General features: G+C 40.4%; 2 protein-coding genes across 2 annotated transcripts; both read left to right on the top strand.

Annotated features, from left to right (window-relative positions):
* The first annotated feature begins 16,219 nt into the window (after positions 1-16,219).
* On the top strand, positions 16,220-16,780 carry LOC131309382 (secreted RxLR effector protein 161-like). The gene has a single exon (XM_058336031.1). It carries the CDS (start codon positions 16,220-16,222, stop codon positions 16,778-16,780), a length of 561 nt encoding a protein of 186 aa, XP_058192014.1.
* Positions 16,781-17,924: 1,144 nt separating this feature from the next.
* On the top strand, positions 17,925-21,903 carry LOC131309380 (transcription factor MYB106-like). The gene is made up of 4 exons (XM_058336030.1): positions 17,925-18,357; positions 19,457-19,779; positions 21,249-21,314; positions 21,886-21,903. Exons 1-4 carry the CDS (start codon positions 17,925-17,927, stop codon positions 21,901-21,903), a joined length of 840 nt encoding a protein of 279 aa, XP_058192013.1.
* The last annotated feature ends 2,408 nt before the right edge of the window (positions 21,904-24,311 follow it).

The following is a 24,311-nucleotide window of genomic DNA, read 5'->3' as shown; positions in this document are numbered from 1 at the left end:
AACAAACAGGCTCATATATACAAATAAAATGCATATTGTGCGTGCATCATTATATAAATACTGATGTACATAATAAAAAATCTCATGCATGCTACCATAACCATAATTATGCCACTGTCGTGTGATTGCTGAAGTTGTGTTAAAACTGTTAGTTTTTTCCCATTAGTGTGGCCCACTAGCCTTCACGTTTTGTATATGTGGGACTCCACTATCAGAAAAGCCAATGAAATGATATGGTTCATTACGATAACTAATTAGAATTATAGATTAAGGAAAACTCATGATAATAAAAGAGACCTTGATGGACTAGGTGTCTTTTAATAATTATCTCTAAGGCCCTCTTCTCTCTTCTATAAAAGGTAGAATACTCACCCCTTATTCATACGGTTTTTCCATCAATTAAAGTACTGGGGTATTCTAGAAAAGTAGAGACATAGAGAAGAAGGTGAGCCAAGAATTAAGGTGTTTTTAATTAAGGGGTTTGTTCTCTCTCATCACGATGGCCAACAAAGGTACGCTATTTATTGTTCTTGAGATGTGTTGAATTCAAGATCCTGTTATATCTGTTTTCCGCATAATAGTTTTAATACAGATATAGATTTACAGTTTGGTATCAGAGCATGGTTTTCTGAATCGATACATCTTAGAATAAAATTATGTCGAACATACTGTCGTGTTGTGTGTCGATTAAAATTATCTCGCATGTCGATTAGCCTTTACGGTGAGCTGGGCAAATAGTTATTGTGAATGATCGAATATTTTATGCTACCCTTACTTGCCGTCATTGGTTTACTGCTGTGGGCTAACAAAGTGGATATAGTATTGTAACCATTTTTTCTTGCTTTGTTTATTGCCCATCTGCTACTGCGGTAAAGAGATCCATGATCTCTGAAATTGGCCTTCGAATATTAAGTGTTCTATTAATTGTCGTTGAATCCAGAAAGTATTCATGCCGTTATTGAACAATGGGTTAATATAGTAGTAGCATAATCGATTACTATTTGCTTCGTTGGTTGCTAATTAATGTTTCGGTAAAGAAGTCCTCGACTCGGCAATTACTCGTAATTATTTTTTCTAAAGTTCACATGTTAGCTATGTGATTTTAAGATCTTAATTGCCGTAGTGGATTTTACTTGATGGAGTCTATTAATTTTACTCCTTTATGCAACTAACAGTTCGCCATCTTTATATATTGATATTGTTTGCGTATGGTAATTGGGCAAATCAGTTTATGGTAAATAGATTGACTCTCTCCGTTTTGATTGAATTATTGCTTTTCTAATCATAATTAATGGGCTGGAAAACATATACATGTTTTTTGGTAATGTATGTATGGATATTGTTTTCGTTATGGTCATGGTCAGTAAAAGAAATAAAAAAAACAATCATAACTACATGCTTGCAAATTAATTTATTTTTGTCAGATTATGTTTTCTGCAATTATGTATGATTATTTTGAAGCATTTAATTGGGAAAGCTTTTCTATTACTGTGTTACTGTGTATGTGAGAGTTATGGTTAGATTGAGTGTCATGAACAGATTATCAATCACATAAAAAAAAAATTACTTAGTTGTATATTTTATTTTTCGGTAGTAGTGATTGAATAAAAGAATGACATCCACATAACTCGAATAAAAGAATAGAGTATATCATTCGTTAGTTTAATATTCATAGGAATTACTAATTTGGTAGTCACCAAAGTGGCCTAGGTTAGTGAAACTTATAATTATTAAACTACATCAAAGTTTTGTTAAAATGGTAACAATTAAGTCAATGATATTCTCAATTCCAGTCATAATTATAAGAATGGGACTAGGCCCAAAGGAGAGTCACATTTAAATAATTATGAACTGGGTAGGGTGAGTAATTTATGCAACTTAGCGGGTTAGAATTGGATATCCAAAGATAACATGACTAACTTGATGAGCTGTATAAATTATTTAGACCTATTTAGGTGATTATGTTGCACCTAATTAATGAGTGAACAATAGATATGCTTAGGTTTCGCCCAATGGAGGACCTAGGTGATGTCAACAGTTCATCATTATAAATGTTTACAATTCTCAAAGTTTCTTATTAAGTATTGTCCTATTTTATTTCAGTTACAGTTCCTGTTTCACTGCACTCTCATGCATCCAATGTTCCAACCCTCACTGGACCAAATTTTTCGGAATGATCTGAGCATATTCAGTTCACACTGGGTGTATTGGACCTTGATATGGCTTTACTTATTGAAAAACCTGCGGAAATTACTGATGAAAGTTTCGAGGATCAAGTGTTCAATTTCAATGCATGGTAAAGGTCGAACAGGCTCAGTTTAATGTTCATGAAGATGACCATTGCGAATAACATCAAAACCTCCCTACCACAGAATACTAATGCACTAGAATACTTAAAGGCTGTGGAAGACCGCTTTAAATCTGCTGATAAGTCACTCGCTAGCACAATTATGGCTAAATTAACCACCATGAAATGTGATGGTAGTCGTGGAGTTCAAGAGCACATCTTGAACATGTCTGACAAAGCTGCAAAGCTTGCAACCTTGGGAATGAAAGTGGATGAGTCATTCATTGTTCAGTTTATACTCAACTCACTTCCAGCACAGTTTGGCCCATTCAAAATTCACTATGACACCAATAAAGACAAGTGGAGTTTGAATGAGCTAACTAACATGTGTGTTCAGGAGGAAGTGAGATTGAGAGGGGAAGGGCGTCACACTGCATTGGCAGTGACTCAAGTTGCTATGAAGAAAAAGGGTAAAGCAAAGAAGTATCCACCAAAGAAAGCCAATGGACCTGGGGAAAGTAGCCAAGCTCATGGAAATAATGGTTTCATAGTCAAGTGTCACTTTTGTGGCAAGAAGGGACATGTGAAGAAGGACTGTAACAAGCGTAAGGCTTGGTTCGAAAAGAAAGGTAATAATCTTTCTTTTGTATGTTATGAATCAAATCTTGCTGAAGTTCCTTCTAATACTTGGTGGATTGATTCTGGTGCTACGACTCACATTACGAATTCCTTGCAGGGATACCTTTCAACCCGAAAACCGGAAGAAAGCGAGAGATTTGTCTTTATGGGGAACCGTCTCAAGGCTGAAGTGGTAGCTGTTGGTACCTATCGTTTGGTTTTAGAGACGGGTCATCAGATAGATCTTGAAGACACTTTTTATGTTCCCTCTATTTCTAGGAATTTGATTTCTTTATCTAGATTAGATTGTTCTGGATATTCAATTTCATTTGGTTGTTGAAAACTCAAATTGATGTTTAATTCAATAATGGTTGGTTCTTGTAATTTATATGATGGTTTATATAAAATTGCCTTGAATCATGAGTTTGCACTGTAGGGAGGTATTCCCGAACAGGTGCAAAATGAGCCCGAGCATGGTCAACTGAGGGTCAACGCACTGTGGACCACTGATATGAGAAGTCAATAGTCCAGAGAGGTTGTACGATTCTCGGTACAATAACATGAGATGTTATTAGGACCAAATACAAGAAAAGTGACATGAGATGCCACTGTTCATAGAAACTTGTTCGGCAAGAGAGAGCCGAACAGGAGGAAAGCTCCTTACAAAGGATATGGTTCAAATTATTTCCTCAGGACCAGTAACACGTGAGGTAATTGGTCCAGGCCATCTGTTCGGCCATGAGATGGCCGAACAGAGAGAGAAGTACTATTTGAGGGAACATTCTGGAAGGTTCCAGAGTAGTCATATCCCATAAAGGGATAAAGATCCCAAGAATATAGGATCTGAGAAAGATACCCAACGAATATGGGATGTTCGGCTCTTAAAGGAAAAGATTCCTAAAAGGACTCTTTTCCATAAACTGATAAAGGAAACGAGACTCCTTGATATCCTGGGTTTCCTATACGAGTTAGGAATCCTATGGCAACATGGATGCTTGGACAGCAAGCATCCATAAATCTATAAATATGAGGTAAACCTAGAGGTGAAAGGTACGCAATACACTGCATTCTTATTGCTTTCCTACTGATAATTAGGGTTTGATCATTAGTACGAAATACTAACAAAGGCATCGGAGGGCCTTTGCCACGAGAGGCAAAGGTGCGCTCACTCCTTGTCTGTTTTGCAGGATAAGGGTTTCTCTGACGAATTAGGGTTACGTTCAAGAGGCACGTGGAGCCGCTGCATTCCAGTGCTGTTCAAAGCACTACTTGAATTTATCCACCTACAATTGGCGCCGTCTGTGGGAAACGAAAGAGTTCCCTTTGAAATACGACCATGGTGGAAGTAGAGCCAGCAACGCCACACGACCCGAAGGATGTGCTAATTGGAGGAGGGGATAAGTCTCCACCCGGGGCTCCGAGAAAGCCCGAAGGAGGACACAAAAAGACCACGAGTAAGGGCCACCCCCTTACTATCCATGGCAACTCCAGAAATAGAGATGGAGAGACGGCATCGAAGTCCACGAGAAGGACTAAATCCCATCGAGGGGATGAATCGATTGCACACTCCAGGAGTATATACCGTAGCGAAGACGTTCTTGATAAGAAGAGACAAGAAATCGAGGAATATGCTCGTTTGATCAAAAAACGAGAACATGAGATCAGAGAATTAGAGAGAATCAGAGAACATCCGGAAGACTCTGGACTATCTCGAAGAAATTCTAAAGACAGTGAATACGCTTTGGTACAGTACCAAAAGGCTCCTTCACGAGGAAGGAGGAGCAGAAGCAGAAGTCTGACCCCGAGGCGACGTAAAACTTCTCCACGAAAAGGGAGGAGCAGGATCCGAACACCCGAGCGAAGGAGGATATCTCCAAGAAAGAGGAGAAGCAGAGGTCGGAGTTCTACCCCCGAAGAAGAAGGGAGTAGAAAACATCATAGGGACAGGTACGAGAGGCCTGATTCCGATTGGGAACGAACTAGATCCAAGAAAGGACCAGAGGATGAAGCCATGACTGCACGGGAAGCAGCACGGAAAGCACTGCAGAATATAGCATCCTCCCCTTTTGCAAGAAAGTTACAGGAGGCTAGATTGCCGACCAGGGTAAAGCACGGGACATTCATCCTCTACGAGACAGACGCTGATCCCGTGGCCCATATACAGCATTACCAGCAAGCGATGTTTATGCATGAAGGGGATGATGCAATCATGTGCAAAATGTTCCCGTCGAGTTTGGGGAAGGTTGCTCTGTCCTGGTTCCACAAACTGGGCTCGCGCTCCATCCGGACATGGGTGCAATTGGCCGAGGAATTCACTGCACGGTTCTTGACGAGCAGGAAAGCTCCCAAAACCTTTGAGAGTCTTTCTTTTATGAAACAAGGAGAGGACGAGCCGATCAGAACTTATGCAAAGAAGTACTGGGAAACCTTCAACGAAATTGAAGGATGTAGTGAAGAATACGCTATAGCCACGTTCAAAACGGGCTTACCTGTTCGGGGGGAACTGCGTAAATCTCTAAACATGAGTCCCGTGCAGACATTGGCAAAATTAATGGAAAGGATTGAGCAGCACGCCAGGAACGAGGATGACATCCTACGAGAGGATGGAAAGTTGGCCGCCGAGCAAGCGAAGGGGCCTATAAAGAAAGTTGACAAGCCAGAGCCCAAAACTTATCGTGAAAGGAAAGACTATGGGCAGGCGAAGAAAGAGCAGTACAAGGATAAACAAGCTCCGGATCCCAAGTCATTCTTTTCAATAAACACGGTTTGGAAAGAACCCATTTACAGGATTCTTTATCGAATAAAGAATCAACCATACTTCAAATGGCCCCCAACTCTTGGTGGGAATAAAGATGCAAAACGTGCTACGAATCAGCACTGCAGTTACCATAAGGATTGGGGTCACATGACAGAGGACTGTGAGATGTTTAAACGACATCTTGATGATTTGGTCTCACGAGGTTACCTCAAAGAATTTATCCAAGAGGATTCCAAGGATAAAGACAAAGCAATGGAATTGGATTACGAACAAAATCCAAAAGGGGTAATCCATATGATACATGGATTAGCCGAACCTTATACGAGAAATGAGGTGAGATTGCTTCAGAGGCAAGTAAAACATAACCAACATGTGATGCAGTTGGGGAAGAAAAGAGGTCGCAACGAAGGGGCAAGCAACGAAGGCATAGTTTTTACTGATGAAGATCTGGGAGGAGTCCAGGTACCTCACAATGATGCTTTGGTCATAACCCTACGAGTTGGGGAATATGATATGGAGAGAATCCTGGTGGATTCAGGAAGTTGCACCGAAGTACTATACTACGATGCGTTCAAGAAACTGGGGCTCACACAAGAAGATTTGGTACAATCAGTAACTCCATTGGTCGGATTTGGAGCAGGAGCAGTTTGGCCGTTAGGCAAAGTAACTCTGCCTGTTCGGGCTGGGACGGTGGTGCTGCGAACCGACTTCTTAGTGGTGGATGTACCGTCTTCCTATAACGTGATTATAGGAAGGACATGGTTGCACAAGATGAGGGCAGTCTCTTCAACTTTCCATCAGATGGTAAAGTTCCCAGGGTCTAATGGGATTGAGCACATCAAAGGTAACCAAAAGATAGCTCAACAATGTTTGGTTTCCATCATTAAAAGAGTCCATAATGCCCACCATGTTAATACCGTGGAAATTCCGGATCTGCCGACCATTGAGGATATTGGAAAAGACCCAACCGAGAGGGTAGTTGAGGATTTGAAGAAAACACTGATCAACGAGACTGATCCAGATAAGTATTTTCTAATTGGGGAATCGTTGCCAGAAAGGGAAGAAAATGAATTAATAAGTTTCTTGAAAACTTATGTCGATGTATTTGCTTGGACACCAGAGGAGATGCCTGGGGTAAATGCAGATGTTATTTGCCATCACTTGAATATAGATCCACAGCACAAACCGGTCATTCAAAAGAAACGAAGGGCAGCCGTACAGCACGTTGACGCTGTAATCGAAGAAGTGGATCACTTGTTGGAAGCCAAGGCAATAAGGGAAGTTTATTATCCAGAATGGCTATCGAATACTGTTGTCGTCAAGAAAAAGAACGGAAAATGGCGCGTATGTGTCGACTTCACAGATTTAAACAAGGCGTGTCCTAAAGACAGTTTTCCTCTTCCAAGGATTGACCAGTTGGTTGATGCAACGGCGGGATATGGACGGATGAGTTTTCTCGATGCATATCGAGGATACCATCAAATTGCAATGTTTGGGCCAGATCAGGAGAAGACGTCTTTCATTACACCACGAGGGTTGTACTGTTATAATGTCATGCCTTTTGGATTGAAGAATGCAGGGGCAACGTATCAGAGACTGGCGACCATCATGTTTAGAAAATTGCTCGGCAAAACTATGGAGGTTTACATAGATGACATGGTGGTAAAGAGTAAATCTGGGCAAGGCCATATAGCAGATTTGAGAGAAGCTTTCGAGATTTTGAGGAAATACAAGTTGAAACTCAACGCCTCGAAGTGTGCGTTTGGAGTCGGCTCTGGAAAGTTTTTGGGCCATCTTGTAACTCTAAGGGGAATAGAGGCAAATCCCGACCAGATAAAAGCCTTACAGAATCTGGAAAGCCCTCGGACAACGAAAGAAGTCCAACGATTAACAGGGATGGCAGCAGCTCTTAATCGATTTATTAGCCGATCAAGTGACAAGTGCAGACCTTTCTTTCAGTTATTGAAGAAAAGGGAAGGGTTCGAATGGGGAGCAGAATGTGAACAAGCCTTTCAGGATCTAAAGGGATATTTGGCCTCTCCTCCCCTTCTTTCGACTCCAGAAACAGGTGAGTCTCTGATTTTATACTTAGCTGTTTCTGAGCATGCTGTAAGTGCAGTACTTTTAAGAGATAAGGGATCCGAGCAAATCCCAGTTTATTATGTGAGCAAAACTTTGTTAGATGCCGAAACAAGGTATTTGCCCCTCGAGAAACTGGTCCTAGCACTAAAGACAGCAACTAGAAAATTGCCACATTATTTCCAGAGCCATAAAGTTGTGGTCTACACTGAGTTCCCATTAAAATCGCTGCTCCGAAAGGCAGATTTCTCGGGAAGGATCTCAACTTGGTCCGTTGAGTTGAGCCAGTATGACATCGACTATCAGCCGCGCACAGCAATCAAAGGCCAGGTGTTGGCAGATTTTGTGGCAGAGTTCTCACCTGCGGTTGCACCTCTGCCTCCTACGAGAAAGGAGTGTGAAGCAAAGTCTCCTGTAACGAAGAAACAGGCATTAGCTGAACAAGATCCCCTGGAATGGAAGCTGTTTGTTGATGGATCAGCTTGCAACACCGGTTCAGGAATTGGAGTTGTGCTTTTGCCCCCTGAAGGGTCAATGTTAGAATTATCTGTTCGGCTAGGGTTCAGTGCGTCAAATAATGTGGCAGAGTATGAGGCACTCTTAGCTGGTTTGAGAAGTGCAAAAATCCTAAAAGCTAAACGAGTTAGGGTGTATTCTGACTCACAGCTCGTGGTCCATCAACTGTCCGGGCAATATGAAACCCGGAGCGAGAAGATGGCGGCATATGTACAGGTGACCAGAGATCTGCTCGATACCTTCGAAAGAGTGTATATTGAACAGATAAGTTCTGGAAAGAATGCTCATGCAGATTCATTGGCATGGTTAGCTGCAGCTGTGCCATCTGAGTTTAGAAGAAAAATAGCCGTAGAATATTTGGCTGAGCCGAGCATTGGCAGAAGTGTAGAGATGGTCTTGGACGTGAGCCAAGGACCAAGTTGGATGGACCCAATAGTGGAGTTTTTACGAGATGAAGTACTTCCTTTGGACAAAAAGGAGGCACATAAAATCAGGACCAAATCTGCTCGGTTCTGGTTATCCCCAGAGGGAAAACTATATAGGAAGTCTTTTACAGGACCCTACTTGCTTTGTGTGCATCCTGAGATGGTGCAAAAGTTCCTCCACGAAATTCACGAGGGGACTTGTGGAAGCCATGCTGGTGGTCGGTCCATAGCCCACCGAGCAATCACCCAAGGGTATTGGTGGCCGTACATGCAAGAAGATGCTAAGGTGTACGTAAAAATTTGTGAGAAGTGTCAGAAATTTTCACCAATGATTCGAACACCAGCCGAGGACCTGGTGCCACTGACAAGTCCTTGGCCGTTTGCTCAATGGGGAATGGACATAGTGGGTCCACTACACAAAGCAACTGGGAATCGAAAATTCCTATTGGTTGCAACAGATTACTTCACTAAATGGATTGAGGCTGAGCCGTTGGCCAAGATTACTGAACCTATGATAGAAAGGTTTGTGTGGAAAAGCATCATAACTCGCTTTGGGGTACCCTATTCGTTGATTACAGACAATGGATCGCAATTTCAGAGGAAATTCAAAACTTTCTGTGCCCAGTATGGGATAAGAAATTATTATTCAACTCCAGCTTACCCTCAGAGCAACGGACAAGCAGAGGCTTCGAACAAAACAATCCTTGATGGGATTAAGAAACGTTTGGATAAAGCAAAGGGGAAATGGCCCGATGAATTGCCATTGGTCCTATGGGCATACCGAACAACGCCTAGGCGGTCTACGGGAGAGACCCCCTATTCATTAGCATATGGAACAGAGGCTGTTATTCCATTAGAAATAGGTCTGCCGACCAACAGGACCACTTTGGTTGAAAGTGGAGGAAATGACAAAGCCTTGGAGATTGAGCTAGACTTTGCCGAGGAACGACGAGAACGGGCCTTGGTGCACTTGGCCTCATACCAAGAGCAGCTCATCAAAGGTTATAACAAGAATGTACACCCACGAGAGTTTGGTGTTGGAGACCTTGTGCTACGAAAAGTGCTCGGCAATACTAAAGTGGCTAATGAGGGAAAGCTGGGGGCAAATTGGGAAGGCCCATATCGAGTTACAGAAATCGCAGGCATTGGGGCTTATCGATTGGCAGACTTGGATGGGAACCCAGTGCCAAGACCTTGGAATGTCCATAATCTAAGAAAGTTTTTTATATAATTTTTCTTTATGCACATCGTGATTGTGTGGGAGTTACGAATAAAACTCTCTTGTGTTCTAGTTTTGTTATTTTTACAAGGGATACGAGTAACGCCCTCTTGGGTTTTACAGTTTATAAATGAAGTTACGTTTTTTTTTGTCTAGACTGCTGTTTTCTTGGTATTTGTTTTGAATACGAAATCACGACATTGGTTTCCCTCATTCGTATTGGGGAGCAGGGTATAGGATATCCTTTTAAGTACGTGATACTTGAACACAAGTTCGAAACACTTGTGTGAACTTCAAACAAGTACGAAATACTTGAGAGATTGTTCTAAGTACGTGATACTTTAAAGTACGTGACACTTGAAAGAACGCAAGTACGAACAAGTACGAAATACTTGAGAGATTGTTCTAAGTACGTGACACTTAAAAGTTGTAACACAAGTTCGAAATACTTGTGTAAATTTCAAACATATAAGTACGTAAAACTTAAACGTTTAAAGTACGTGAAACTTAAACGCTACGAGAAGTACGTAAAACTTGGAAGCATACGCATATATGCATAAAAGTACGTGAAAATTTTAAATACGTGAGACGAATTAAGTTCGAAATACTTAAAACATCTTAAAACATCCATATCAGCAACATGTGGACAAGGTATCTTGACAGGAATAATTCAAAAACAGATGTGAAGAAAGGCAGAGCTCATTCATCTTCTGTGAGATCTTGGACAGCTGCAGGAGTAATTATAGGAGCTACTGGAGCAGCCAGCTCTTCTATAGGATTTTCATCTCCAAGTTGACCATCACTGACTTCCTTTTGGCCAGGATTGGTCATATTAACTTGAGGCTCCACTTCAGACACAGGTTGCTCAGCAGACATGGTCACCTCCTGCTCATCATTTGTCTCCTCAGCAACATCCTCCTCTTGACTAGCAGCACTGGGTAGTTCAATGTTGGTCCATAGAGGAGATGATTCAGGAATCTCAGCCTTGGCAAGGCAAGCTGTCCAAGAGGCCACCCAGACTTGGTCTTGTATCCCAGGCATTTGGCTAGTATAGCTCTCCGTGGCAATCTTGATTCCTTCATTATATCCTTTCTCAAAAGCAGCTTTGGCTTCAGTCTGGGTCGTCTCAAGCTCCTTCAAAGTTTGAGCAAGACTGTCCTCCGCCCCCTTCAGTTGTCCCTTTAACCCATCTGCCACTGCCAAGGCTTGGTTCCTTTCTTTCTCGAGCCTAATGATGGTACGTTGAAGCTTGGTATTCTCACTTGCAAGCTTGACACGTTGAGGCTCAGACTGGCTAAGCTTTTGAGCCATAGCCACCATTTTTTGCATCACCTGGAACGATCAAAATAGTTAAACATGGAAACCAAATGCTATGGTATGCTATGATTTACAAAAGCGAACTTTTTACCTTGGCATTGTGAGACATGAATGAGCTTAGAAGGTTGTCAGGCGAGCTTGCCACCTCCTTCTGCATATCTCCTGGCAGCAGAAAAGCTTGAGACAAGGCAAGGGCAGTGCCTTCTGACTCAACACTGTCCCGAACAGTGATAGCTCGGCTCCCGTGTGAGAAAGGAGGAGCCCAGAGGGGAGCAGGAGATGAGGAGGATGTAGGGGGTCTTTCTTGAGTTTCCTCCACTCGTTGACGTTTTTCACGGTGAAGGGTTTCAATCTCTTCAAGGGAAAATCCAGGGGGAGCATCTGTTTGAGTTTGGAGGCGACGACCACGACCTTGAACATTTTGGCCCCGACCACGACCTCTACCAGGAATGGTGAGGAGGCTGCCCAAGTCAATTGGCCGGTTCATCTCTGAAGTTGAGAAGGTACGGCCGCTGGAAGACGAGTTGGATGTGGAACTGGAAGCTTCCTCAGCAAGAGGGATAGGCTCGTCAGAGATTGGAGGAGTCTGGGAACGCCTCTCTTCTTGTTCGGGAACTGGTCTTGAAGGACCAGCTACTGCAGGATTATCAGCTGCTCGGGTTCGCCGATCAATAAACCCACCATATGAAGCTTTGTAGCTGAGAAGTACTTGGGCTGCTCTTGCTCGGCCTGCAAGGTATGTCCCTTCGCCGTTGAATGCAAGTGCTCGTCTGATATCAGCTACGTGAACTTGAGGGGTTATAATGTTATAACCACGGTTGATATTTGATGCTGAAAAAAAAGGCACAAAGAAATTAGAAGCACGAAAAAGCTCTTCCTATGAAAAAGGACAACACATATGAAATTAGGGAAAAGCACTAACGTGGGCTCCCGAATATGTGAGGGGCATGAAAACCAATCACTTGGCCGTCCTCATCTCTGGGTTCGAAGTTGCCCGTGACAATCAGGAAGTCGTCGTCATCCCCTCGAGCAGAGTCAGGGAGTTCAAGGACTAGCTTTTTTCTAGAATCCCTACTTTTTAGATAATAAGTAAGGGCATCCCCAGTTCTGGAAATACTGTATAGATGGTGAATATCATACAGGCCTAGCGAAGTCCCTAACATTTGGTTTAAGGTATTTATGCCCATAACTACCCTGAAGAAATTAGCAGAAACCTGCATTGGCGAAAGCCTGTAATACGCTAAGACTTGGCGGAGCAGAGGGGCTAGGGGAAACCTAACTCCGCCTTCAACGACGGCTACTACTGGAATATGAAGGGTGTCAAAATCGAAGCTTTCACGAATGGCATCCTCAGGAGCCAAAACAGTAGCTACGTTGTCAGGAATCCCATATCGAGATCTGAAACTAGCCATGGCTTGAGGAGTACTACAGTGCCTACGAAATCTACCCATTACCAGATAGGATTTTGGAATTCTACGAAGTGTAAAACAATGGGGACAATGAAACCCTAAACTGCGGTTGAAAATAATCCACTAGAGAAATGGAGTTGTAAGAAGAAGAAATGATGACTTACGAGAATAGTCGATGGAATCCTTAAAAGGAGAGGTCTTGAGACGATGAACAGAGCTTCAATGGCGGGCGAACGCTTGAACAGTTTTTTCTTCTGCAGAGGGAGTCTAAGGGGAAGATTGGGGTGTTTTGAAAAATGGGACGAAAACCCAAAAATACCCCAAAAGTGGGTGGCGTACGTGAAACGTCATACCAGACGCCGTTTGAGCGTTCCGTTTTCCCATAAACACGTCAGCTCGTATTTAATGGAACGCAATACGATGATCGACGCGTGTAAAGGTTAGGGCTAAAAGCCTGTGACGGCCACAAGAAAAGATGATTTTTTCTTAAGCAAAGTGGTGAAATATTGCACCAATATGTGAAATAAGGTGCAGAAACAAAGTGAATTTGTTCGCTTAAAAGCTTTACTCGTCATCTGAGTAAAATATAAACGAGCAAAGCTGGGGAGCAATTGTAGGGAGGTATTCCCGAACAGGTGCAAAATGAGCCCGAGCATGGTCAACTGAGGGTCAACGCACTGTGGACCACTGATATGAGAAGTCAATAGTCCAGAGAGGTTGTACGATTCTCGGTACAATAACATGAGATGTTATTAGGACCAAATACAAGAAAAGTGACATGAGATGCCACTGTTCATAGAAACTTGTTCGGCAAGAGAGAGCCGAACAGGAGGAAAGCTCCTTACAAAGGATATGGTTCAAATTATTTCCTCAGGACCAGTAACACGTGAGGTAATTGGTCCAGGCCATCTGTTCGGCCATGAGATGGCCGAACAGAGAGAGAAGTACTATTTGAGGGAACATTCTGGAAGGTTCCAGAGTAGTCATATCCCATAAAGGGATAAAGATCCCAAGAATATAGGATCTGAGAAAGATACCCAACGAATATGGGATGTTCGGCTCTTAAAGGAAAAGATTCCTAAAAGGACTCTTTTCCATAAACTGATAAAGGAAACGAGACTCCTTGATATCCTGGGTTTCCTATACGAGTTAGGAATCCTATGGCAACATGGATGCTTGGACAGCAAGCATCCATAAATCTATAAATATGAGGTAAACCTAGAGGTGAAAGGTACGCAATACACTGCATTCTTATTGCTTTCCTACTGATAATTAGGGTTTGATCATTAGTACGAAATACTAACAAAGGCATCGGAGGGCCTTTGCCACGAGAGGCAAAGGTGCGCTCACTCCTTGTCTGTTTTGCAGGATAAGGGTTTCTCTGACGAATTAGGGTTATGTTCAAGAGGCACGTGGAGCCGCTGCATTCCAGTGCTGTTCAAAGCACTACTTGAATTTATCCACCTACATGCACAATCATTAGTGACCCTGCATTCGGATGTTGGTTTAAAACGTGGTCGAATTGATGAAAAATCATTTACCCTGTGGCATAGACGATTGGGGCATATCTCCAAGGATAGAATTGATAGATTGGTGAAGAATGGGATTTTAAAAGACCTAAATTTCACTGATTTTGAAATTTGTGTGGATTGCATTAAGGGAAAGCAAACTAAACACACAAAGAAAGGTGCCACTAGAAGAATGCACTTCTTGAGATAATCCATACTGATATTTGCGAAAGTCATATTCCATGTTTTACTGGACAAAAATACTTTATCACCTTTATAGATGACTTCTCACGTTATGGTTACGTATATCTAATTCATGAAAAGTCTCAAGCCGTTGACATCCTTGAGGTGTACATTACTGAGGTCGATAGACAATTAGATAGAAAGATCAAAATAGTGAGGTCAGATAGAGGTGGTGAGTTTTATGGAAAATATGATGAGTCAGGCCAAAATCCTGGCCCATTTGCCAAACTATTAGAAAAGCGAGATATTCGTGCTCAATACACAATGCCTGGTACGCCACAACAGAACGGTGTTGCTGATAGGCGTAATCGTACACTTATGAATATGGTTAGAAGTATGATGAGTTCTTCAAATGTACCTATTTCCTTGTGGAGTGAAGCATTAAAGACCGCTATGTATCTCTTAAATAGGGTTCCTAGTAAAGCAGTTCCAACTACTCCTTTTGAGTTGTGGACTGGTAGGAAACTCAGTTTAAAACATTTACATATTTGGGGTTGTCCAGCGGAACCTAGAATATATAATCCACAAGAGAAAAAGTTAGATTCTCGAACAATTTCTAGATATTTTATTGGTTATCCAAAAAAGTCTAAGGGGTACAAATTTTACTGTCCTAACCATAGTACGAGAATAGTTGAAACCGGAAATGCAAAATTCCTAGAAAATGGCAAAAATAGTGGGAGTGAGAAATCAAGAAAGGTTAATTTCGATGAAGAAAGAGTTGATATCCCAACAATTCTTCCTCGTCGAGAAGTTGTTATTCCTTAACCAGTTGAGGAGAATGAACAACATGTAGGTAATGATTCTCCACTTCATGAGAATACTGCCATTGAAAGTATTGTAGAACTACCACAACCGGCAGTTCTGAGAAGATCTCAGAGGGAAAGAAAGTCTGCCATTTCAAATGATTATGTGGTATATCTACAAGAATCGGATTTCGATATTGGGATTAAGAAAGACCCGATTTCGTTTCACAAGCCATGAATAGTGATGATTCTAATAAATGGTTTGACGCTATGAATGATGAGTTGAAATCAATGGACCAGAATAAAGTTTGGGATCTCGTTGAATTGCCTACTAACTGTAAGAAAGTCGGCTGTAAATGGGTATTTAAGACTAAGCGCGATGCAAAAGGCAATATCGAACGATTTAATGCCAGACTTATGGCCAATGGTTTCACTCAGAAAGAAGGCGTTGACGATAAAGAGACCTTCTCTCCTGTGTCAAAGAAGGACTCACTTAGAATCATCTTGGCCCTAGTAGCTCATTATGACTTGGAGCTGCATCAGATGGATGTGAAAACCGCTTTTCTGAATGGTAGTTTGGATGAGGATATTTACATGGAGCAACCTGAAGGATTCGCAATAAAAGGGAAAGAGCATTTGGCATTCAAATTAAAGAGATCCATATATGGTCTTAAACAAGCTTCCAAGCAATGGTACTTAAGGTTTAATGATTCCATTACCTCCTTCGGTTTCAAAGAAAATGCTGTTGATCAATGTATATATATCTGAAGGTTAGTGGGAGTATGTTTATCATTCTGGTGCTATATGTGGATGATATTTTGTTAGCCAGTAATGACCTTGGTTTAGTACATGAAACTAAGGGATATCTCTCGAAAAACTTTAAAATGGTTGATATGGGCGAGGCAGCTTATGTTATTGGCATAGAGATCTTTAGAGATCGATCTCGAGGACTACTAGGACTGTCTCAGAAGGGATATATTAACCGAGTTCTAGAGAGATTCAATATGCAGCTTTGCTCGGTAAGTGATGCGCCCATTGTCAAGGGTGACAAGTTTAATGAAAGCCAGTGCCCATAGAATGACTTAGAAAAAAAGCAAATGGATGAAATTTCATATGCATCAGCATTAGGGAGTTTGATGTATGCCCAGACTTGCACTAGACCGGATATTAGTTTTGCAGTAGGGATGCTGGGCAGTTATCAAAGTAATCCAGGAATGGAACATTGGAAAGCAGTGAAGAAGGTTATGAGGTATCTCCAAGGAACTAAGGACTATATGCTTACTTATAGCAAATCGGATCATTTGGATGTGATCGGATACTCGGACTCTGATTTTGCTGGCTGTCACGATAGCAAAAAGTCTACATCAGGTTATGTCTTTCTATTAGCTGGTGAGGCAGTGTCATGGAAGAGTGTGAAGCAATCCATTATTGCTTCATCTACAATGGAGGCTGAGTTTGTGGCGTGCTTTGAGGCCACAGGTCATGCGTTATGGTTGCGGAACTTCATTTCTGATCTTGGTGTTGTCGACTCAATTGCCAGACCGATGAAGATTTATTGTGATAATTCCGCTGCAGTTTTCTTCTCGAAGAATGGAAAGTACTCTAGTGGTTCGAAACACATGGAAGTAAAGTACTTGGTTGTTAGAGAACGAGTCTAGAAACAACAAGTGTCTATTGAAAACATAAGCACAACTCTTATGATTGCTGATCCGTTGACAAAGGGATTGCCTCCAAAGACATACAAAGAACATGTTATTAGGATGGGTCTTTTGAGTAATACTTGATATTAGTAGTTGAGTACTTATTGTTATTGACACTATTTAGAGCAAATAAAAAATTTGTTTCTGATTTTCTTGTTTTCAATTATGCGTGCACATTTTATTTTGGATTATGTTCAACAGGAAATGTCTTAACAAGACAAATTACAAGAGCTTTAGGCATTACAGCCTAAATAATGATATTTTTCCTATTATGGACTTGATTAGTGAAGGTTATCAATGGTGTGGTGCATAGAAGGGAATGTGGCATGGTGCTATACAACCGCTATGACTCACATTGGTGATCTGAATTAATCACAGTATTAAAGTTTCTAATTGGTTTGAACCTATTGGCTATTTTTAAATCCGTGATCACATGTCAAAGTTTTTTAGTGTGGAGCCCACTCGAGTCATTTTAAACAAAATGCATATTTTGAAGAAATACACTTTGCATCACAATCAGCTTGATTGGTCAAGTGGGAGAATGTTAGTTTTTTCCCATTAGTGTGGCCCACTAGCCTTCACATTTTGTATATGTGGGATTCCACTATCAGATAAGCCAATAAAATGATATGGTTCATTACGATAACTAATTAGAATTATAGATTAAGGAAAACTCATGATAATAAAAGAGACTTTGATGGACTATGTGTCTTTTAATAATTATCTCTAAGGTCTTCTTCTCTACTCTATAAAAGGTAGAATACTCCCCTCTTATTCATACGGTTTTTCCATCAATTAAAGTACTGGGGTATTCTAGAAAAGTAGAGACATAGAGAAGAAGGTGAGCCAAGAATTAAGATGTTTCTAATTAAAGGGTTTGTTCTTTCTAATCACGATGGCCATCAAAGGTACGCTATTTATTGTTCTTGAGATGTGTTGAATTCAAGATCCTGTTATATCTGTTTTCCGCATAATAGTTTTAATACAGATATAGATTTACAAAAACAACATACGTAGTATTTTCTTTTATCATACTTGTCACTAATTCGGTTAATTTAATTTAGATGGTCAGTCATAGCAGCTCACTTACCAAAGAGAACCGATGAACTACCGGAACACACACCTCAAAAAGAGGTTAATCAAGATGGGAATCGATCCAGTGACTCATAAACAGAAGAGCCACGCCCGCAGTCCTGACCAGTTGAAGGACGCCGCCAACCTCAGCCACATGGCTCAGTGGGAGGGCGCACGGCTTGAAGCCGAAGCCCGACTCGTTTGGAAGTCCAAGCTACAAGTCCCCAATCCTTTCCAAACACAACTGGGCTCCTCGGGTTCAACTCAGCTCATTTACGAAACGACAACTAAACGACCACTGCCGCCTCTGCCACTCCAACCACTATGTCTGGATGTTCTAATAGCTTGGCTGGGATCATGGCTAAAAGCACCAAAATATAACGACTTTGCCGCCCGTACCTTTGCCGCCACTAATAGTTCTCTTGACTCTCTTACATCCACATTGAACTTCTCAAAAAAAGGTAATGTCAAATTAATTGTTCTCTATATCTGTTTTCACTACCAAAAAAAAAATTTGAGCAATAGTGAAAAAAAAGTTGTCACTAAAGTGTGTAGCTAAAAATTTTTAGTGACAAATTTTTTGTGAGTATTGCTCTCTTTTTTTGTAGTGTTCCCGGAAGAAAATTGATATTCGCGCTCCCAAAATTACTGATGGCACTCCACTTATAATGTGAAGTTACTAGTAATTTCATGAACACAATGGAGCGCCATCAGTAATTTTTGGAACACGAATATCTATTTCCTCCCGGAAACATGAGTTATCAAGACATCTAATTATGTGACATTTTTTTGGTCATTCTTTTTCATTTAGAACTCCAAAAAAATAGCTTAGGCTCATAATGTCAAAAGTACCACGACAGCAATATATATATATATAACGTACCTGTTTTTTCCGCACTATAGGGTATCAACAAATTCTCGTAGGTTATTAATCGGTGCTAATTTATTTGGAAGTAATTAATTTAATGGTCTGAATTGGAGATCAAAGACTCCACGTCCACCGCTCCACCACTGCTTTTAATCTCACCGTTCAAAAGTATTTTGGGCTGTCCGGATTTTAAAATCACTCTTCCCTGAAAGAGTACGTGATTTTAAAATTCCGATTATTGATTGCCGAGATCAACGGTAAAATGTTAAGAAGTGAATGTTTAAGTAGTAAAATAGAGCGGTTAGCGTAACACAGCTGTTTTGAGTGATGTTCCGCTAACAATTTTTTTCACTTTTTTTGTTGTCCTTATTTGAATTTTTTTTTCTCATTTGGTAGTTTTGCGTCAAATTTTTTTGACTTTTTGATTCTTTTCGATGAGACAAATCGGAAAAGTAAAATTTTTTTACTTTTACCCAAATATTTTGAATAATGACCACTTTTAACTAAAAAAAAAGTCGAATTTTTTTTACTTAAAAGTGGTTCTTGTTCAAAATATTTGGGTAAAAGTAAAAAATTTTACTTTTCCGATTCGTTCCATAAAAATGAAAGTCTGAAGGAAAGAAAAAAAAAACTGGTAACAGAACATTTTTCTTGTCAATTAATTGCTTACACTGGATAATTTTCCAATACAGGTGAAGCCATGATTATGAAAGCAGGGGCTGACTTGGAAAGAATGGAGATTGAACTATTGCAGCTTCAGGGCTTGGGATATTCCACAGATCATGATGACTACTCTATGGCTACAGGAAATGAAAACATCCTGCTACCTAATTTTATGGAAGCAGCAGGGCTTGGCGATCTGTTGTTCGACAGTTCTAATCAACTGTACCCATCCATCGCGGGCGAAAACTCCGGTATGGTCGCTGGAACTTTCTGCGGCAATCTCGAAGAGAACAAGAATAATTACGGGAACAGCATCTTGAATTTGGTGAATTGTTCACAATCGGGTTCGCCGGTATTTTGAACGAGACAGAATTCTCCATACTAACTTCTTGTATGACACGATAAGAAAATTAATGTATTAGTTTGCACTTTGCAATTAATGTATCAATAAGCATTGCTAATTTATTAATTGCAATGCTTATTGATAAAGGCATAAAGCTTAAGTTAGAAGTATTAGGTAATTTCGTAATTGCTCCTATCATCCCCCAAGGCCGGCTCATAAGGACCGCTTCTGGCCCCCAAATTTTGGTCTAAAATTGAGGCCCTACTGTAATGTAACTTACATAATATCATAATGTTTCAAATAAAAACACAATTGTATCTTATTTTCTTCAAAAACTCTTACAATCATATCTTTTTACATTTATATTGTTTTAATTGTATCCTTTCAATTTTTTTTTTTTTTTTTGTACTTTTATTATTTTTTTAAGAAATTCATTATTATGGAAGGGGCTCAATATAGGAAATTTGCTTTGGGCTTCCAAAATATATGAGTCGGCTTTGTCATCCCCAGTGGTGTTGTGAAATGCATTTTAGTAAATTAAAAACCTTCTTTTTTTATTTGTCAAAACTAATAGTACTATAACATTTAATTCTTCCGAACGTAATTGATCAGATCTAACTGTAATGGTACTTGAAGTGGGAAGTGGGGAGAGAAACGGCGGAGGGGAGAGGAGACCAAGTCACCAAGCTCTGGTCTAGTTCCTATCCTCCAGCTTGGTTTGGTTTTGAACCATTGTGAGCCCACTCCCGATCCTCAACAAGGATCGAAAGTCACAACCATGATCGAACATCAGCAGTTGTGTATACTGTTTACGTTTGTGAAAGACAAAAGCATCAATAGCTATTTATATAGCTTTACGTTGACAGAAGAAAAAATTTCACATTTGTAAATTGTTTAGAGCACAATTGATGTCTAATTTAAGTCAATACTCTCTCCGTCCCATTTGGGGACCTCCTGGGTTCATATCCTTGTGAGTGTTTGTGCGTTTTCGTAATGTGGTTTTATACTTTTTGTTTCAAGCACAGTTACAAATAAGGCACGATTTTGGGTATATAATGCGGACGTATGAAGATTTTCAGTGCCGAGCGGGTACTACATGGTGCACTCTCAGCGCATCCGGGCCATCTATTTTGGTTTTGGACGGCTCGGATATGGAGAGAGAAAGAGGAGAAAAGTGTTAAGATGAGAGGGGAAAGTATTTCAATCTGAACCGTTCAATACACTTTTGAACGGTCCGGATGTGTTGTTCGAACACCACGCCGGCCGGATGATGTGGTACCCACCCAGCACCCAAAAATTTCTCGTACGTATGTATTTATTTTACCCTGAGGGTTGCTTCTTGGCGGTTTTTGCTTATGGGTAAAGCCAATAAAGCATTAGCTCATTTCAAAAACAAAAATATAAAGCATTAGCTTTCGGAAAGTAAAAAGGATGCTGCTAAAGAAGCATAATCTTATTGTCATGCAATTTACGTGTAGGTACAGAACATCCAACATAATTTACACCAGGTCGGGCCCAAATCAGAAAAAACATATAGACTCAAGGTAAGTCAAAAAATTTATAACAAAATTACTTCTCCACCACTATTGTTGACTGTTAACCAATTATTGGCGTTGATCATTGACCACCGACGTTCATCGAGAACGTTGAACGTGAGAGCACATGCCTAGATTTATTTGTAATACTGACAGCGCCTAGACTTAGTGGTAATACTGATAGCTCTGAATATTTCAAAGCTAAGAACGTTCTCATTACACGTCTAGACTTAGTGGTAATTCGTCATCAAACGTTCTCAGTATTGGGAACTTTCTCAACTCTGACAATGTTCTTAGACGTTCCCAACACATGCCTAGACTTAGTAGTAGTTCGTTCTCAGATGTTCTCAGCTCTAAGAACTTTCTCAGTACACGCCTAGACTTAGTGATAATTAAAAAGTGTGTTACTCCTTAATAGAAATATTAAGATGCACTTTTTTTTATACCTAGTGGTAAAAAGCCCATCACTAAATGATTTTGTGTGAATAAGTGCTTTCACACGTGTAGAATTCGTCACGTAATACAGTGTTGCCACTGCTTTAACGTAAATCAATTTAACCCTGAGTGTTTGGCCTTGTAGGTAAAGCATGCGACTTAGGAGTTTGTTCTCTCTTAAGATCTCGGACTCAAAATCAATTTCATATCGGAAGTCTACATGGGTAATTTTGGACATATAATAAACCATGTAAACTACTATTAGTACTTTGGGCTTAAGTTTTTGGGCCGCGTGGTATGACTTGTGGATCAAAATCAAGATACTGAGCCAATAATCTACATGGAGGATGGAGCGTTACAGTTAGAGTCAGATACGTTGGTACTATAGTCAAATCTCAGATAATTGATCCAAATTTGGAATTGATTTTCTTATTTTAGTATCTCTCGAAATCGTGCATTAATTGGTAGGATTTTTTTAATATTTAGATGATCTGCTCCGATTAGTCACTCGTTTTGACCTAATCTCGCCTTCCACGTGCACGCGCGAGAACAGAAATTGACTTCCATGTGCTCTGATAGCTGTGTGCGCTTCCGTGACTTCATTTTGTTTGGACATTTTCGAATTTAGCTTCAGAGATTAGAGTTAATTATTTTCGAGATAATAAATATCGTTGTATAGAGATGTGTTTTGGTTATTATTATTGCTAACTAATCCTGGGACGTAATTAATATATGACGCCATATATAGTTTTGCTTCGGTTTACCGATCGATTTGCTCTTTCCTTTTGGCATTAATATATGACGCCATATATAGTTTAGCTTCGGTTTACCGATCGATTTGCTCTTTCATTTTTGGCATTGTAGTTACACTCATCTTGTCGATCTGATCAGGTTGGATCGGTTGCTTCAATTCGTGCCTCGCCAGCGCCATCGATTCTCCTGTCACGGGAAAAATTAGGGTTCATAATGCTGGGCAGGGTCACGTGAGTCATATATATATGTACTACCTGCCCGGTTCAGTTCGGTCAGGCTTTTAGGCACAAGAACTAGAAACTGAACCAGTTTTAAAATTGGGAGAAATTATATTCCGGGACAGAACCGAGAAAAAAAAAATGGAGGACGAAACCTCCAGTTCGGTCCGGCTTTCCGGTTATGGGTTACACCCTACTCATGTGTGGCTTTGTTTTCAAGGCCGGCTTATGGCAAAAGTAGGAGAAGCATAGGCTTCTGGCTCCCAAAAAAAGTTTAAAATGATGACCCCCAAAATTTTAGGATCCGTATGTGTGTGTATATATATATATACAGTCCGGATATCCTAAGGATCCCGCACGGTCTTACCGTGTGGGACTCTCCTTACCCGATCGAATTGCGACGATCCGATCTGCTCAAAGTGATCCAAACATGATTTTAAGAGTACCCGCGAGAAATCAGCAAAAAAAATTGACGGGAAAGGGCTTGATCCGAACAGTTTTTTATTGAACGATTCAGTAAAAAATTGCTCGGATCAAGCCCTTCCCGATCATTTTTTTTTGCTGATTTCTAGAAGGTACCCTTAAAATCACATTCTGCACACTTTGAGCGGATCAGATCGTCGCAATTCAATCGGAAAAGGGAAGTACTCCCTCACAGTAAGGCCGTGCGGAATCCCTCATTAGATCCCGAGTGTATATATAGAGAGAGAAAGTCACTTTCAAATGAGAAGGTCTTTATTTTAGTTAAAATAAGGACCTCTCTATTTCTCTCATTTTTCGATCGAATTTCGATGATTCAACCGCTCAGTGTGAAAAAGAACGTGATTTTAAGGGTACTCGCGAGAAATCAGAAAAAAAAAATAACCGGGAAGGGCTTCATCTAAGCAGTTTTTGTTTTAACCATTCGATAAAAAATAAACAAAAACTGCTCGAATGAAGCCCTTAGTGATCTTTTTTTTTTGCTGATTTCTAGCGGGTACCCTTAAAATTACGTTCTAAACACATTAAGGGGCTCGAATCATCGAAATTTGATCAAAAAAGGGATGACGTTCCACTTTCTCCCTTTTTTCGATCAAATTTTGATGATCCAAGCTGATCAATGTGTTCAAAACGTGATTTTAAGGGTACTCGCTAAAAATCAGCAAAAAAATGACCGAGAAAGACTTGATTTGAGTAGTTTTTATTTGAACTGTTCAATAAAATACTCCCTCCGTCCTATTTTTATTGTCCATTTTCATTTTTCGTGTCGTTCTTTAAACGCTTATATCTTCCAATATGTATCTCTAAAAATATGCAATATGGATCTTGTTTGATAGTTCTCGATTAAATTTATAATACAAAGTTTTCAAAATTATAAAAAACATTGTAGATTAGGAGATATAAGCGTTGAAAGAACGACACGAAAAACGAAAATGGACAATAAAAATGGGACGGAGGGAGTACAAACAAAAACTACTCGGATCAAGTCCTTTCCGGTCTTTTTTTATTTGCTGATTTCTCGCCCGTACCCTTAAAATCACATTCTGAACATATTGAGCGGGTCGGATCATCGCAAATTAGTCTGAAAAGGAACGTCCTTAACTTATTAAGTTAAGGGCGC

The sequence above is a fragment of the Rhododendron vialii genome, chromosome 12a (assembly GCF_030253575.1).
Source record: "Rhododendron vialii isolate Sample 1 chromosome 12a, ASM3025357v1".
NCBI classification, from domain to species: Eukaryota; Viridiplantae; Streptophyta; class Magnoliopsida; order Ericales; family Ericaceae; genus Rhododendron; species Rhododendron vialii.
Note: the sequence above shows the minus strand (reverse complement) of the source record. Positions and strands in the feature narration are given on the sequence as shown.